This window comes from Neofelis nebulosa, chromosome 5, assembly GCF_028018385.1.
Source record: "Neofelis nebulosa isolate mNeoNeb1 chromosome 5, mNeoNeb1.pri, whole genome shotgun sequence".
Taxonomy (NCBI): Eukaryota; Metazoa; Chordata; class Mammalia; order Carnivora; family Felidae; genus Neofelis; species Neofelis nebulosa.
This window is the reverse complement of record NC_080786.1, coordinates 103,501,590-103,520,059: the sequence shown is the minus strand read 5'-3', so window position 1 is coordinate 103,520,059 and position 18,470 is coordinate 103,501,590. Positions and strand designations below refer to the sequence as shown.

Below are 18,470 nucleotides of genomic sequence, written 5' to 3'. Positions count from 1 at the left end.
CCATGCTGTCAACGCAGAGCCAGACACAGGGCTTGAACTCACAAACTGCGAGATCATGACCTGAGCAGAAATCAAGAGTTGGAAATTTAACCAAATGAGCCACCCAGGCACCCCTAAATTTTATGTTTTAAGAAAGTATAAATGTGTGTGTGAGCACACATGTATGTATGTGAATGCACTGTGCATAAGACAATCTGGAAGAATATTTATTGAACTTCTAGCAGAGGTTCCCATTTAGGGATATTATGTTTTGCCAGAGCACACAGTGAATGACACGTGGTAAAGGGGGGTTTTAGTTACTTGATTTTTTCCAATATCTAACTCTGTATTATTTGAATTTTTATTAGTTTTAATTTTTTTTAATTTTTTTTAACGTTTTTATTTATTTTTGAGACAGAGAGAGACAGAGCATGAATGGGGGAGGGTCAGAGAGAGGGAGACACAGAATCTGAAGCAGGCTCCAGGCTCTGAGCTGTCAGCACAGAGCCCGACGCAGGGCTCAAACTCACAGACCGCAAGATCATGACCTGAGCCGAAGTCGGCTGCTTAACCGACTGAGCCACCCAGGCGCCCCTAGTTTTACATTTTTAAGAGCAAAATAGAACTCCTCACCCTCAAGAGAAATAAAAATATGAAAAAACAGAGTAAATTTTAAGGTTTTATGTTGCAGAAGTATAGAGCATTGCTATAAAGCATTCTGAGTGACTATTTCGATCATAACCACCTTCAGAAATTTAAACTTTCGTTGGCATTTAATACTGACATGTACAATTTGTACAAAACATTTTGGCTAATATATAGTATTTTAAATTTAAAATTTGGAAAAAAAAAACAGACTACAAGAAAACTACAGTTCCAAACTTACTTATGCAGATAAAATTAGCCCACAATTATGAACTATAACCATGTTGCAGTATCCACAAACATAATTATTCTTTTTACATTATGAGACTTTACCTGGTTTATTCATATTATAAAATAGTTATAGTCCTTAATTATTCATCAAAACATGTAATGAGGCATGATCAAAAATTTTCTGGCCAGTATAATGTCAATAACTAGACCTGGATGTCAGGTAGACCACTCAAACTCAGTACAACCAGAATGAGTAGAAATAACTCCATTGACCATCACTCCTAACCTCTACCCTGTATCTTCCCTATCATTCTTAAGATTTTGCTCAGGCAAAAGACTTAGAAGGCATTCATGGCTCCTAAGTTCCTCTCCACTCCACATCCAAGCCATCAGGAAGTCTTGGTGGCTCTGTCTTTACATTAGATCTATAAACTGAATGATACTCACCACTCCAGCCCAGGCCACAGTAATTTCTCACCTGGAATACAGTAATGGTATCCTAACTTATCTCCCTTCCTCCTTTCTTGCCCCATATAAAATCAATTCTCCACTCAGCAGCCAGAATAATCTTTTAAAAGCATAAATCTAGTAATGCTCTTTTCTCAAAACTCTTTATATTCTCAATACAACCACTTCTTGTCACGTTGCTCAAGACCATACAGCATCTGCCCACATCTACCTCACCTCTTCCTAATCACTGTGCTCGAGCCATGCTCGCCCTTTTAGCCTGTCTTTGCACTTACTCTCCTCTCTTCCTGGAAATGCCTTCCCATAAAATTCTTTCATGACTTACTGTGGTGCCCACCCTCCAAGATGTCCTCTGACAGAGTTACTCCCCCCTGGTATCTGTGCCTTTGTGCAGTGCCCTCCCACACTGAATCCAGGCTGACCCGTGTGACCAAAAAAGCATGGTAGAAGTGATGGCATGTGACTTCTGAGACCAGGTTCTAAAAGACTGCAGTTTCTACTTTGTTTTCCTGAATTGCTCCCTCTGGTAGAAGCCATTTCCTGTGCCATGAAAGCACTCAAGATACCCAGTGCAGTGGTCCCTATAAAGAGGAACCAAGCTGCCAGCCATGTGAAGTCAGCCACCTTGGAAGTGTAGCCTCCAGCTCCCACCAAGCCTCTAGCAACCCCAGGCAAAATCTCTTGGCAACTTCATGAGGTATCCCAAGATAAAAGCACCCCACAGAACCACTCTCCAATTTCTGACCTATAGGAACTGAGAAATAACAGATGGTTACTTTTATTAGGAAGCCACTTAGAACGTAAGCTTTATGAGGGAAGGACCCTTCTGTTGTTGCTGCACTGAATCTCAAATGCCTACAAGACTGCCTTGCATAGGGTGGTCATTCCGTCCACTTGACATGATCCAGTTGTACAGTAACATGTACATAATGTAAATAATGTTTATTTGCGAGTATGTCGAGAAGTGTGCTGAGTATTTTCATGTTTAAAACAAAACATATTATGGGGGCATCTGGGTGACTCAGTCATTAATCGTCTGCCTTTGGCTCAGGTCATGATCTCACAATTTGTGAGTTCGAGTCCCACAATGGGCTCTCTGCTGTCAGCATAGAGCCTGCTTCAGATCCTCTGTCTCCCTCTCTCTCTGCCCCTCCCGTGCTTGTCTTCTCTCTCAAAAATAAAATAAAAACATTAAAAACCCTATTAAAAAAACATATTTTTATTTTAATCCTCACAACAATCCTAAATGGCAGAGGAATTCTCAATGCACGGTGGTGAAGTGTCAGGCTTAAGGTACTGCCGAAGGTCCACAGCTAGTAAATGACAAAATCAAAACTCAGATCCAGGTTTGGCTGATCCAAATTTTGTTTTCGACTACCACTGTATAACAAAAGATTAAATAATTCAGGTTATACAAATTCATGAAGGGACACATAAGATGTACAGTTTACAAAAGAAATACTTTTGGGGCGCCTGGGTGGCGCAGTCGGTTGGGCGTCCGACTTCAGCCAGGTCACGATCTCGCGGTCCGTGGGTTCGAGCCCCGCGTCAGGCTCTGGGCTTATGGCTCAGAGCCTGGATCCTGTTTCCGATTCTGTGTCTCCCTCTCTCTCTGCCCCTCCCCCGTTCATGCTCTGTCTCTCTCTGTCCCAAAAATAAATAAATGTTGAAAAAAAAAAAATTAAAAAAAAAAAAAAAGAAATACTTTTAAAGTGTTATTAGTCTACTTAAGTGGGTGGGATACGAGAGGGTACAAAGCATTCCTAGAAAAGTAAAAGACTGTCCCACAAGCATAGTATTGCAGAGTATTCAATAGCAAACCATAAACTTAGTGTCCCTGAATAACTTACAAAGAGCCTTGCTGCTCCAATGAGAAAGCAGGTTGACTCCAATTCCACATCATTTGGGCTCCTTTCAGTGTTAGGGGTCTATGGCAAAGAAGTTTTAATGATGAATCAAGATCTTTAAAAATTTTTTTTAAACGTTTATTTATTTTTGAGACAGAGAGAGACAGAGCATGAATGGGGGGGGGGGAGGGTCAGAGAGAGAGGGAGGCATAGAATCTGAAACAGGCTCCAGGCTCTGAGCTGTCAGCAGTGAATTACATGACTTCTCTGAATATCCTCATACCAAACGCCAAAGGAAAAAGGTAATCTGTGTGTCTCTTCTTGCAAAAACAGCCTAACACTCCCATGCTGAGCTAGCTCTGTCTTCTACTTCTATTCAGCCATCCAAGTTCTGCTCTCTGAATTACCACCTATCACATGACAAGGCTATCACATTTTCATTAAGGCCTTTCTCTCCTACATAAAATGATGCTCAATTCTATCAATGACCCCCTACCAGGTCATTTTCTGTAACCTGGTAAATCCATGTCCCTCCTAAAGCATCCCCATCCAAACATCGCACTCTAGACACGGTGTAAGCAGGATATGGTTTATCAGTACCATCACCATCTTGTTAAGTTCCATAAATATTTTAGCAACTCTGTCACACTCTCAGCTTATACTAAGCTTGTGATCAATTAAGACATCTATGCTTCTTTTTTTCATGTAAACCACTTTCCAGTCTATACTTACATGATAGATTTTTAAAACCTAAACTCAGGTTTAGTTACATTAGTTACACCACATTTATCTTTTGGACCTTAACTCTTTCATATATTGTTTCTGTTATGCCTACTGGGAGAGATTCCTCCTAATTCAGGGTCAAACATGAATTCAAACATGTTTGTTTTATAGACAAGTTACTGATAAAAAGTAATGAACAGAATATGACCAAGGAAGGAAACCAATGAAATGACACCAAAAATTCCTATCTAGTCCTCTTCTGAACCTGTTAGAGGCCTTGGGATAAAATTAGCTAAAGCAACTATAATTTTACCCACAGTATTCTTTTTTCTGTTTGCTACAAAAATACAGAAAATGACTAACCACAAAGTACAGTCATGTATTCTTATAAATAATACTTCAGTGTTCATTTCTAGAAGTTTAGGTCACCTCTGGGTGACCAAGAGGCCAAAGCATTTAATCACTGTTCAATCACTGTTTTACATGCCCTTTTTTACCTTTTACATGCCCCTACTTTGGTCAAATAGGGACATTCCAAGCGTTTAATTTGTTCTGATGCAGCCATGAGAGCTATAATGCCTTGAAAGAAAGAAAGAAAGAAAGAAAGAAAGAAAGAAAGAAAGAAAGAAAGAAAAAGGAAGGAAGGAAGGAAGGAAGGAAGGAAGGAAGGAAGGAAGGAAGGAAGAAAAAGAAAGAAAGAAAGAAAGAAAGAAAGAAAGAAAGAAAGAAAGAAAGAAAGAAAGAGGAAGGAAGGAAGGAAGGAAGGAAGGAAGGAAGGAAGGAAGGAAGAAAGAAAGAAAGAAAGAAAGAAAGAAAGAAAGAAAGAAAGAAAGAAAGAAAGAAAGAAAGAAAGAAAGAAAAGGCTAACCCACTAAGGATGACCTAACATAGAAGGAACTGTACACTTTCTTACACAAAAATTTTGCCTCCAGAGAAACTTTCAGGGAAATCATATGCAAGTAAATATGGCAGAGAGAGGAGTAATCCTAAAGGATAAAGCTATGAAGGATTAAATCAGTCCATACCGTAAATACCAAGTACCAGATTTGACAGTTTATCAGAACCTCATATGAAACTTGGCAAAGTTACAAGCCTCCTTAACTACCTTTTAGGGAACAAAATAAGCATTTATATTATATCTACTTCCTGGTAACATATATCTAAGAATATCACTTTGAAAGGTGAATAAAAACGTGCTAGAATGGGAAACAGTCATCACTTAATACCAGTAATTTAGATAGATGAAATTCCATTTACTAGAATTCCCTGAGAAAATAGAGACAAATCCACATTTTCCTTTGGCTTAAAACATTTTTTGCCCAAACTCACTAAGATGGAAGCAATTTAATTTGAAAAGATCAGCTATATTGATTGATCCAGGAGACCCTTGGTACTTCCCAGAAGAATGAGACTGATGAAAAGGAAGCATCACTTTGATACAAATTGGGAAATGAACAGAAGATTTATAAAGAAAGTCTCAGGCATGTTATATTTCACTTTTCAAATATGATCTTCAGTAGAATCAGAAATCAAAAGTAAATCAGGAAGGCAGTCTAAGATGACAGTGTAGGAAGAACCTGACCATCTTCTCCCATGATGCACTGAATGTATACCTACATATAAAGCAATTCCTCCTGAAGAACTGACACTGACTGAACAGCTTCTGCACAATAAACGATAGAGAAGGGTAGGAGAAAGGGAGAAACAGTAACAATGGTAACTGTAACCTACAGTAGAGAGGGATATCACTGGCAGGGGTGGGGGGGAGGGCTATTCACAGACTCACCCACCATGGGGCAGAATGAAAAAAGAACTGTTTAAAAGGCAGCAAGATTTGAAGTGAAGGAAGTGAAGTGAAGTGAAGGAAATCCATTCACTAACCTAGAGAATCTGCTAAATGGGTGGGAAACTGCCAGAACTCTCTCCAGGGTCAAATATACCAGTGAGTACCATTCATCCCCTACCACCTTGATAGCACAAATGAGAACAGGGTCCAGGCACTCTAGCCAGCCTACTAGAGCCTCACCAGTGTGTCCTGGGCCCCTGTCCCACACCATCTTCAGAAGGTGGCCCCAACATAGCATGCTCTAGGACCTTCCCAGCCTGTGCTTAATCCAACCACACTGCCAAAGCAGCCCTGGTATGGCACACCCCAGCCCATACGCCATCTATCTGGCCTTCCAAAGCTACCAGGCACATGCAGTCTACTCAAAGGACACACCCCTATACAAGGTCACTACTTCAAGACCTGTTCCACGTAATTCATAGAAATGAGCATGGAAAGTCAAACAAATGAGGAGACAAAGGAGTAAATTCCAAGTGAAAGAACAAGATAAAACCCCAGGAAAAAACTCTAATGAAACAGAGATAAGTAACTTACCTGATCAAGAGTTCGAAGTAATGATCACAAAGATAGATGCTCACTGAACTTCGAAGACTAGAGGAACCCAGTGAGAATTTCAACAGAAAGTTAGAAAATATAACAAAGAACCAATCAGAGCTGAAAAGTATAATAACTGAAATGAAAAAATATACTTAAGGGATATAAGAAAGAACAGCTGATTAGGTGATATAGAAGAGTGCATCAACAAACTGAGAGAAAAAATAGTGGAAATTACCCAATCAGAACAACAACAAAAAAAGAGTTTTAAAAAATTATGACAATTTAAGAAACCTCTGGGAGAATATCAAGCGTACTAACACTGACATTACTGGGGTCCCAGAAGGAAAAGAGAAAGGGACAGAATATTATTTGAATAAATAATGGCTGAAAACATCCCTAACCTGGGGAAGAAAGCCTTTATCCAGGGTCCATAAATTACAGACAGTCCCAAACAAGATGAACCCAAAGAGATTCATAATAAGACATATAACTAAAATGGAAAAATTTAAAGATAAAGAAAGAATATTAAAGGCCACAAGAGAAAAACAATTATCTACATACAAGGGACACCCCATAAGGCTATCAGGTGATTTTTCAGCAGAAACTTTGCAGGCCAGAAGGGGGTGGCAGGATATATTTAAAGTGCTGAAAGGAAAAAACCTACAACCAAGAATACTATACCTGGCAAGGTTATAATTCTGACTTGAAGGAGAGATAAAGAGTTTCTTAGGCAAGCAAAATTTAAAAAGTTCATCACCACTAAACTGGCCTACAAGAAATGTTAAGTGAAAAAAGTAAAGACCATAACTTGAAATAAGAAAATACAATAAGAAAAAAATCTCTTTGGGAAAAAGAAAGAAACAAAGAAAAAAATCTCATTGGTAAATGCAAATATATAGTAAAAGCAGTGCATCAACCACTAAACAAAACGTGGAGGGGAGGGGTGTAGAAATGTAGCGCTTTTAGAATACATCCAAACTTAAGTGAGCATTAGCTTGAAATAGACCGCTACATATATAAGCCAAGATATATGAGCCTTAACGTAACCATGAAACAAAACCTACCACAGATACAAAGAGAAGAAAGAGAAAAGAACCATAACACTAAAGAAAACCATCAAACCACAGGGGAAAAGAGTGAGAGAAGAAGGAAAAAACAGAGAAGAATTACAAAAGCCACCAGAACTGCAGCAACTTCTTACTAGAGATGTCTCCAGAGACAAAGGAAACAAAAGCAAAAATGAACTATTGGGACTTCATCAAGATAAAAAGCTTCTGCACAGTGAAGGAAACAATCAACAAAACTAAAAGGCAACTGACGGAATAGGAGAAGATATTTACAAATGACATATTGGATAAAAGGTTAGTATCCAAAATTTATAAAGAACTTACCAAACTCAACATCCAAAAAATAAACAATCCAGTGAAGAAATGGGCAGAGGATATGAACAGACATTTTTCCAAAGACGGCATCCAGAAGGCTAACAGACACATGAAAAGATACTCAATATCACTCATCATCAGGGAAATACAAATCATAACTACAATGAGATACCACCTCACACCTGTCAGAATGGCTAAAATTAACAACTCAGGAAACAACAAATATTGGGAAGGATGTGGAAAAGGGGGAACACTTTCCACTGCTGGTGGGAATGCAAACTGGTGCAGCCAGTCTGGAAAACAGAATGGAGGTTCCTCAAAAAATTAAAAATAGAACTATCCTACAACTCAGCAATTGCACTACTTGATACTTACCCAAAGGACACAAAAAGGCTGATTTGAAGGGGCACATGCACCCCTGTTTATAGCAGCACTATCAACAATAGCCACATTAAGGAAAGAGCCCGAATGTCCATCAACTGATGAGTAGATAAAGAAGATGTGGTATATATACATACAATGGAATATTACTTGGCAATCAAATAGAATGAAATCTTGCCATTTGCAACAATGTGGATGAAACTAGAGTGCATTATGCTAAGCAAAATAAATCAGGCAGAGAAAGACAAGTATCATGTGATTTCACTCATATGTAGAATTTAAGAGACAAAACAGATAAACAGAGGGAAAGGGAGGGAAAAATATGATAAAAACAGAGGCAGGCAAACCATAAGAGACTCTTAACTACAGAGAACTGAGGGCTGTTGGAGGGGAGATGGGTAAGGGAATGAGCATTAAGGAGGGCACTTGTTGGGATGAGCACTGGGTGTTATATGTATGAATATGAATGATGAATTGCGAATTGTACTCCTGAAACCAATACTATACTCTATGTTAACTTGACTTCAAATTAAAAAAAAACAAAAACCAAAAAACAGAAAACAATAAAATGACAATAAGTACATGCCTATTAACAATCACTTTAAATGCAAATAGACTAAATGCTCCAACCAAAAGACACAGGGTAACTGAATAGATAAAAAAAGAAACAAAACAACAAACAAGAAACCATCTAAATGCTGCCTACAAAAGACTCACTTAAGACCAAAAGACAGAAACAGACTGAGTGAAGGGATGGTAAAAGATATACCATGCAAATGGAAACAAAAAGAAAGCTGGACTAGCAGTATGCATGTCAGAAAAATAAATTTTGAAACAAAGACTGTAACACAAGACAAGAAAAGGCATTACATTATAATAAAGGGATCAATCCAACAAGAGGATATAACATTCATAAATATTTATGCAGCCAACATACCTGTACCTAAATACATAAAAGCAAATATTAATAGATAAAAGGAGAAATAGACAGTAATACAATAATAGTAGAAGCCTTTAATACCCTACTTACATCAATGGATAGATCATTCATACAGAAAATCAGTAAGTAAACACTGGCCTTAAATGATATATTAGATAGACTTAATATACATATAACATTTCATCCCCAAACAGGAGAATACACATTCTTTTCAACTGCACGTAGAACATTCTCCATCACATGTTAGGCCACAAAACAGGTGTCAATAAATTCAAGAAGACTGAAATTATGTCAAGCATCTTTTATGATCACAAGGGTATACAACCAGAAATTAATTACAAAAAGAAAGCTAGAAAAACACAAACAAATGGAGACTAAACAACATGGGTCAATGAAGAAAAATATCAAAGACAACTTTTTTAAGGTTTATTTATTTTTTAGAGAGGGAGAGAGAGACAGAGACAGAGACAGAATGTGAGCAGGGGAGGGGCAGAGAGAGAGGGAGACATAGAATCCAAAGTAGGCTCCAGGCTCTGAGCTATCTGCACAGAGCCCAGTGAGGGGCTTGAGCCCACAAACCATGAGATCATGACCTGAGCTGAAGTTGTATGCTTAACCAACTGAGCCACCCAGGTGCCCCTCAAAGATGAAATTTTAAAATACCTTAGGACAAATAAAAATGAAAAGACAACTTAACAAAATCTATGGAATGCAGCATAAGCAGATCTAAGAGGGAATTTCACAGCAATACAGGCCTACCTCTAGAAAGAAAAGTATCACAAATAGATAATCCAACTATATATCTAAAGTAACTAGAAAATGAAGAACAAATGAAACCTAAGTTAGTAGAAGGAAGGAAATAATGAAGATCAGAGAGGAAATGATTGAAATGGAGATTTTAAATAGAAAAGATTAAACTGGAAAGTTTCTTTGAAAAGGTAAACAAGGGGCACCTGGGTGGCTCAGTCAGTTAAGCGTCCGACTTTGGCTCAGGTCATGATCTCACAGCCCATGAGTTCGAGCCCTGCGTCAGGCTCTGTGCTGACAGCTCAGAGCCTGGAGCCTGCATCTGTGTCTCCCTTTCTCTCTGCCTCTCCCCTGCTCATGATCTGTCTCTCTCTGTTTCATAAATAAAAAAATAAAAAATTAAAAAATTAAAACACTAAAAAAAAAAAAAAAAAGATAAACAAAATCAATAAACCTCTAGCCAGACATCAAAAAAAGAGAGAGGGCCCAAATACATAAAATCAGAAATGAAAATTGGAAAGTTATAATTGACATCACAGAAATACATAAGAATTAGAAGAGACTACAACAAATAATTATATGCCAGTAAAATGGAAAACCTGGGAAAATTAAATTCCTAGAAACCCACAAGCTTCCAGACTGAATCATGAAGAAGAGAAAATGTGAGATTACAAGTAATGAAATTAAATCAATAATTTCAAAACTCTACAAAGCAGAAGTCCAAGACCAGATGGCTTCATGGGTGAATTCTAACAAACATTCAGTTAGTACTTATCCTTCTCAAATTATTCCAAAAAATTAGAAAGGAAGGAATGCTTCCAAACCCATTTTGTGAGGCCAGCATTACTCTGATACCAAAAACAGACAAAGACACCACCAAAAAAGAAAACGCCACCTACTGAATGGGAGAATCTATCTGCAAATCAAACAATCAATAAGGAGGTAATATCAAAAACACAAAGAACTTACACAACTTAGTGACAAAAAAACCCAAACAACCTAATTTAAAAAAAATGTGTGAAGGACTTCCACAGACAATTTTCCAAAGAAGACATACAGATGACCAAGAAACACATGAAAAGATGCTCAATATCACTATTCATTAGTGAAATGCAAAAATAACACCCACAATGAGATATCACCTCACACCTGTCAGACTGGCTATCATCAAAAAGACAAAAAATAACAAGTGTTGGCAAAGATGTGGAGAAAAAGGAACCCTTGTACACTATTGGTGGGAATGTAAACTGGTACAGCCACTGTGGAAAATTTTTTCCTCAAAAAATTAAAAGAAGAACTACCATACAGCCCAGAAATTCCACTTCTGGGTATTTATCCAAAGATAACAAAAACACCAATTCAAAGAGATGTATGCAATTCTGTGTTCATTGTAGCAATATTTATTACAACATAGCCACAATATGGAAGCAACCTGCATGCATGCGTGCGTGGACACACACACACACACACACACACACACAAATGGAATATTAGTCATAAAAATGAATGAAATCTTGACATTTGTAAAATTATGGATGGACCTATAGGGTATTATGCTTTTATGAAGTAAGTCATACAAAGAAAGACAAATGCCATAAAATTTCACTTACATGTGAAATCTAAAAACACAAATGAACAAACAGAACAAAACAGAAACAGACTCACTGATACAGGAAACAAAACACTGATTACCAGAGAGGGGACAGGCTGGGGCAGGCAAAACAGGTGAAGGGTATTAAGAGGTACACACTTCCAGTTATAAAATAAATAAGTCATGAACATGTAGTGTATACCACAAGGAATATGGTCATTGTAATAAGTTTGTATGGTGACAGATGGTAACTAGACTTAGGGCATATTGATATGAGTGACTGCAAGGCCCCAGGACAGCCACTGCTTTTCCATGAAAATAAGACAACATAACAAATGTAGGTCTACTATAAAGAGTTAGTGTAGTGTAGGGGAAAAGAGCACAGAATTTGAATTGGTAAAGACTTTGGAGCCAGAATATTTGAGCTCTTGTTCAGTTGTGACATTTCCTTATCTCTGAAATGGTGATAATTAAACATGACCCACAGGGTCACTGTGAAAATTTAAAAAAAAATGCATATAAAAAGGCATATATAGAGAGAGACAGTGTTCAAACATTAAACGTTTCTCCCAGTAGATATTAAGCTCCTCAAAATCAGAACTAATCTTATCTTTCTATATTTTGTACCTAACACAATCTCAGGACTCACAGGAGACTCTGATAAATGTTTGGTGAGTAAATGAATGACCACCCAGAAACAACACACACACATACACTCTTCTGACTGCATATACAGTTGGGTAAGATAAATTTAAAATATGCAAATATCAGCTTCAAAAAAGTTTATGCTGGTACAGACTTCTGGTTACAAAATAACTAAGTCATGGTGATGTAATGTACCACATAGTTAACAATACTGTAATGCATAGTTGAAAGTTGCTAAGAGAGTAGATCTTAAAAGTTTTTATCATTAAGAAAAATTTATAACTATGTATGCTTATGCACATTAACAAGACTTATTGTGGTATAATAAAAAAAGTTCATGCTAAAATGTAAAAAACAACTAAAATATAACTGAACCACACAGTGTTTATAAATGTGTTCATTCCATACATAAAATATACATACACATATGTGTATGATTTAATAGTTCAAATTGTGTAAACAGAAATATAAGTGAACTGTGATTTTTATAATGGAACCGATCACAATCAAAGCACCTAAGATTCAATAAGTCAAAAACAAATTCCTACTTGGAGTGGTTATCTAACTTAAGAGGGTTCCCTGCAATTTGTGGCTATTATGGCCAAATATTTGTTACACGTGATTACTGCTCAGTAAACCTTTCAGAAGCAGTCTGAATTTTATTTACCATAGTAAAAATCTTACCATCAAATTGTAAAATCTTACTATCAAATTATAAAATTCTTACTATCAAATCACTTAAACAATTTGGGGGAGGAGCCTATTGATTTTAGAAAATAAAAACTATGAAGATAATTTAAAGAAGGTGAGTTACCTGGGTCTGTAGAGGCAATAACATAGGTGTTTTGTCTGAACTCTTTTGGCCTGAATGAATATTCTCATCCAAGGTTCAAAATACAGAACAGATGTGTAGGCTCTGAATGACCATCTCTCTGGAAAACTAGAATAGAAAATACCAAAGACCACACTATAAAGGATGCAAAAATGCCATGTCTTTCAGAAGGAAAAAAATCAGACTAACAGGTTATGACAGTTACCACCAGCAGCTTCAGGAACTTTTCCTCTAAACCTAATGACAACACACTCCAGCGAATCTTGCAACACTCACATAACCTCATTAGGCAGGCCTCTAAATATAAAGGGCTACATAAATAACCTATCCTTCGATTAGAACCAGTTTTTGTTGGCAACTGATTCTAAGTAGACTTACATCAGCAATAGAAAATACACTTTCCATTAAAGCTGTTGGATCGGAAGGACAAAACCAAGTCAAACAAACAAAACAATCCCCCTGCTCAAATGTAACAAAAAGAATCTGGGCCCACAGGAATACGAAACGTTTCCATGAAGTTAATATAAATGGAGAAAAACAATAAAAATGCTTCATTTGCATTGAAAATTATAAACAAGAAATATAAAACTTCATTCTGCAAATGCAGTAAGCATTAAGTATTTATGGCCAGCTGAGGGGAGAAGTCTGATGTGGTAAGTGAGAGAGGAGAAAGAAAAATAAAGGACGGAAAGGCAGTAAAATGGGAGCAGACACAATGTAAACAGGCTTACGAAGAAAGCTAACCTTGTAAAACTGCACGTTGCTGGGAAATCACTCTGTTGCTGTATCCTAACTCCAGGGACCTTCTATATTAAAGTCCATTTACGAACTGTAAATCTTCTCCAATTAGACAAGAAATAAAAGATCAAAAACAAACCCAGCTATGCTTAGGAAGCAGCATTCTTTACCTACTGGGTCCCAGAAAAGGCTACTAGGTCAAGTAGAAAGCAGGGAGCCCTATGCCCATCATGCCTAGAGGGAGACAAAGATGATGGAAAGGAAACATAAATCCTGTCTGAGGGGAAGTGCTCAACAGAGTCACAGACCACTGCCAGTTACTCAGTAAGAAAGGAGAGAGCTCCAAGGAATTTACCAAAATGAACATGAAGCCCGAAAGAAAGCCAAGGATTTTCTGGTTGGTTATAAGTTCTTTTAGGATTTCTTTTGTTTAAAAGGAAATTCTTTTCAAGTAAGACTTGAGTAAAATTTCCCAATATAAATTATATAAAAAGTACCTAGTCCATGGCTATTACTCCATAAATACTAATGCATCTTTAATACGACCAGGGAGGTTGTCTGCATTATGGTGTAGCACAATAATCAGATGCTGCACAATCAAGTAAATCCTCACCTGTTAAAAGAAAAAGGAAAAAAAAGTCACCTGGAGACACTATAAATCTTCCAAGGACTTCTGCCATTTATTCAAATCCTTACTGGATCTGTTGATTAAAAATTGCCCTTGGGGCACCTGGGTGGCTCAGTTGGTTGAGTGTCCGACTTTGGCTCAGATCATGATCTCACCGTTCCTGAGTTCGAGCCTCGCATCGGGCTCTGTGCTGACAGCGCGGAGCCTGGAGCTTGGAGCCTGTTTTGGATTCTGCATCTCCCTCTCTGTCTCTGCCCCTCCCCCGCTCATGCTCTGTCTCTCTCCCTCAAAAAATAAACATTAAAAAAATGTTTTTTAATAAAAAAATAAAATAAAAATTGCCCTTAAAGCCAGTAGCTTTCTTTGACTCTCCTAAAAGCTAACACATCTCTGTCGTTTGAAAGTAAAAGTCAGAAGTAATTTAAAGCCAAGTTTGATAATTTGAGAAATAATGATGAAAGATCAAACTGGGTTAGACAAATTTGGGTTTAAAAAAAAAAAAAAAAAAAAAAAAATATATATATATATATATATATATATATATATATATATATATATATATACAGGGGCACCCAGGTGGCTCCGTTGGTTGAGCGTCCAACTTCGGCTCAGGTCATGATCTTGCAGTTTGTGAGTTCAAGCCCCGCATCGGGCTCTGTGCTGACAGCCTGCTCAGAGCCTGGAGCCTGCTCCAGATTCTGTCTCCTTTTCTCTCTGCCCCTCCCCCACTTACACTCTGTCTCTGTCTCACTCAAAAATAAAGAAATGTTAAAAAAAAAAAGAATTTCTAAAAAATATAGATATACAATATATATGGGTATATATGGGTCTAATATATATATATATATATATATATATATATATACACACACACACACACACATACACACACACATATATATATACATATATATGCACACACACACACACACGCACACAAAAACAAAATAAAGAAACTAGTACTTCCAGCATTTTATAACTCACTTTTTGTACTCATCCAATCAATATCTATAAGTAAATAGTCATAGCAGGTGTGTTGGTGATGCTTAAGACCTCCTTTCTGTTAGGAAATTCACTAGAATCACTCATGGGACTTAGCACAGAATTGCACTTATGGCTAAGTTTTATCACAGTGATGCAGTAAGGGTATACAGTGGATCATAATGCGGAAAGATAGGTGGGGTGGGAAATTCACTAGAATTACTCATGGGACTTAGCACAGAATTGCACTTATGGCTAAGTTTTATCACAGTGATGCAGTAAGGGTATACAGCGGATCATAATGGGGAAAGATAGGTGGGGTGCGGAGGAATCCAGCTGCAGCTTTCTTGTGTTTTCTCCCTCTCAGGGTCAAACAGAGGGCATTCTTCCCCCACCTATGAAAATGCAGCAACACATGTGTGATGTTTCTGCCTAAGGAAGCCATCAGAGACAGCACTGAAGGGTTTTATGGGGGGTGGTCACATAAGTACCCTCTGCCAGCATGTATCAAAATTCCAGCATAACCATATTATTTGCATAGACTAGATATAGTAAACCAACCTTAAATGTTAGGAAAAGTTTTCTATCAGTGTAGGGGCCTTTACCAGCCAAGTTCCCAGAACTTTACCAGCCAAGTTCCCAAGGCCCAACCTTGACAGCTAGACTTTCTAAGGACAAAGACTTCTATGTTAACCCTTTTCTACACACATGCCACTTTGGAAAGTTCCTATTTATTTGTAACAAACAGAATGGCAATACTTCTTATGCTATTGTGATGTCTGTGATAGAAAGAAGATGAAGAAGGCTAAATATAAAATCTACATATGAAATGCGCTACTCAGTATAACTTGTGAACTTTATATGCGGTATGAGGTCCTTCATGATCTGATGACCACTAAACTCTCCAGCCCCGTCTCTTGCCAGCTTTAGTCTAGGCATTTAGGAACGCTCTTGGTTCTCTAGATATGGGTCATGCTTTCTTATCCCTATGCCTTAGCACATTCAATTCCTTGGCAATTTTTGGTTAGCTCCTTTTCCCCCTTCAGGATGCAACTTGAGATCTCACGGCCTCTTGAAGCTTTCCCTCACTCCCCAAGATTGGGTGAATCATGTACTTCTGGGGCTCCCCTCCTTCTTCTGTGCCTCCCCATCACAGCACTTCCCACTTAGTAGTGTCTCTGTCTTTATCTGCATCCCCATCAGGCTACAAACCCCATGAAGGTAGCACCCTCACCCATTAATATTTGTTGAATAAATAATAATTATTCAGGACTTTGTTGGCTTAATGTAGAATGAACAATGGGGTTCCCTTTACAAGAAAGACTCTTTAATGACTGATCATCTTCAATGACGATGCTCTCAATCTTTATAAATAAGGCCATTGGGAAACTGAAATCCAAATGTACTAAGTAATAAAGTTATCTTCAAAAGATCTAAGAAAAAAAAACAGTGTTATTCTCCCCCCATCAGGAACTACTTCACATATTTTTTCCAAGAAGTGCTCTTCTCTTGTGTACTCCTAAATGTCTTTCTTTTCCATCTGAAACTCTGGCAGAAGTGCCCATATCTCTATCTTTGTATCTCTCTTTCTCTCTCATTTCTATTTAACTGGCTATAATAAACTAGAGAAAGGAAGAGAGAATGCTCCCCAATACACACACACACACACACACACACACACACACACACACACACAGTGCCACATGACAGCTATGCAGAAAGAAGACAGTGTTTTAAGGCAGTAACTGGCTTCAAAGTCTGTGGAATATAACAGCAGATGGAGTAGTCTATGTGTTTGCCCCCTGCTCAGTGTTTGGCATTCTTAAAAAGTCTCTAATTCAGCCTCCAGCTGGCCTCGGTGTGGCCTCTTTCTTCTCCCAATCTACCCACATTGTTCTGCTTTAAGTGTTGTTCTGTACACAACATACCATGGGTGGATTGGTGTAGTCACCAAACTGTTAAGGACAGGAGAAGGGCCAGAAATAGGGGTCCCATGGTCAGCATCATATCTCCTTATCTACCAATACAGATTCTCTGTGGCTGGAGTCTCAGAATATAAATTTTTTAAAGCTACCCAGGTGATTTCTTTAACCCTGCAAGTTTTGAGAACCTCTGCATGGTAGACCTAATGGACAGGGTAGTATGTAAGAAAGGTTGCTTGAAAGAGAAGAGCAGAACACTCTCTCACAGGACACCCTCTACATTTATTCACATTGGCTATGCACCAACAGACTCCCACTGAACTGCCCTTGTAAGGTCCACAGTTGAGAAAAATTACTCTAGACTAAATTAGATCCCTTTTGGAATATCTCAGAAGTGCCATATTTTTATTCATGAAAATACTGCATATTATAACAAAAACTGTTTTCTAAATTTATTGCTAAAATCTCTGAGGAGTTCCTAAAGTTGAAATTAACAAGGTCTATATTATCTTGAATACAAAGAAGTGCATAAAGATTTTTAAATAGCTTAAATTCTGAACTATGAAGGGGCTAGCCAAATTTAATCTTAGGGTAGATTATACCTAAGAGAAATGTCAACTGAAAGAGGTAATTTAAAATAAAAGTTATAAGTGATACAATGTAATGAAAATGTTTCTGTCATAACCACAGTATGGCAAGCAATACACTACAATGTGAAGCTGTAACTTTTGATGTGTTCGCAGCCAGCTCAGTTAAGACATAAACTATAGACATTATGAAATGCTGCCCAATGACTGTCAATTTAGGAAGACACTGGCAACGTGGCATCTAATTTCAAAATATTACTTAGCACAAAATTTCAACTCCATTATTCCATATTATATCATCACTCTCAGAGCTGTTTTGTCATATAGGTTCTCCTAACTGCCTGAGATCCTAAGCCATGATTGATTCCAGGGGTATGACAGGACACTATGATGACAGACAATTCTACAACATGCTTTTTTTTTTTTAACTAGAATCTGTCCTTTCTTGCAAGTTCTCTTAAAGTTGAATATGTAACATATTTATAATGCTAAGAAGACAAGTCACAAAAGCAACATAGCCCAGGGAAATCACATGCATAACAGAACAGGTACAATGCTTACATGAGTTACAGGAGTGACCAAGTCTTCACAATTTGGAACCCGAAAGAGATTTCAACAAAAGCACTTTACAAAATTTCCTAAAACTAAAACTCCCTCTTTCCCTAATAAAGATCCGCAACGATCTTCAAGGATGGAGGACAGTGGAACCCACTAAGAAGAGTGCTGGTACCTTCCAATAAAAGTATCTATGTATTCTGAGAAAATTACCTAGACATTAGCATTCAGTTCAGTGCTAGCTATCTATCAGACCCTAGGTTAG

The 18,470-nt window shown here is 37.7% G+C and overlaps 1 protein-coding gene across 1 annotated transcript in view; it reads right to left on the bottom strand.

The window, feature by feature from the left end:
• MORC1 (MORC family CW-type zinc finger 1) overlaps positions 1–18,470 on the bottom strand; it is a 165,242-nt gene that overhangs the window by 110,674 nt on the left and 36,098 nt on the right. The window contains exon 9 of the mRNA XM_058732533.1: positions 12,777–12,902. Coding sequence (XP_058588516.1) covers positions 12,777–12,902 — 126 coding nt within the window. The remainder of the gene's footprint in view (positions 1–12,776; positions 12,903–18,470) is intronic.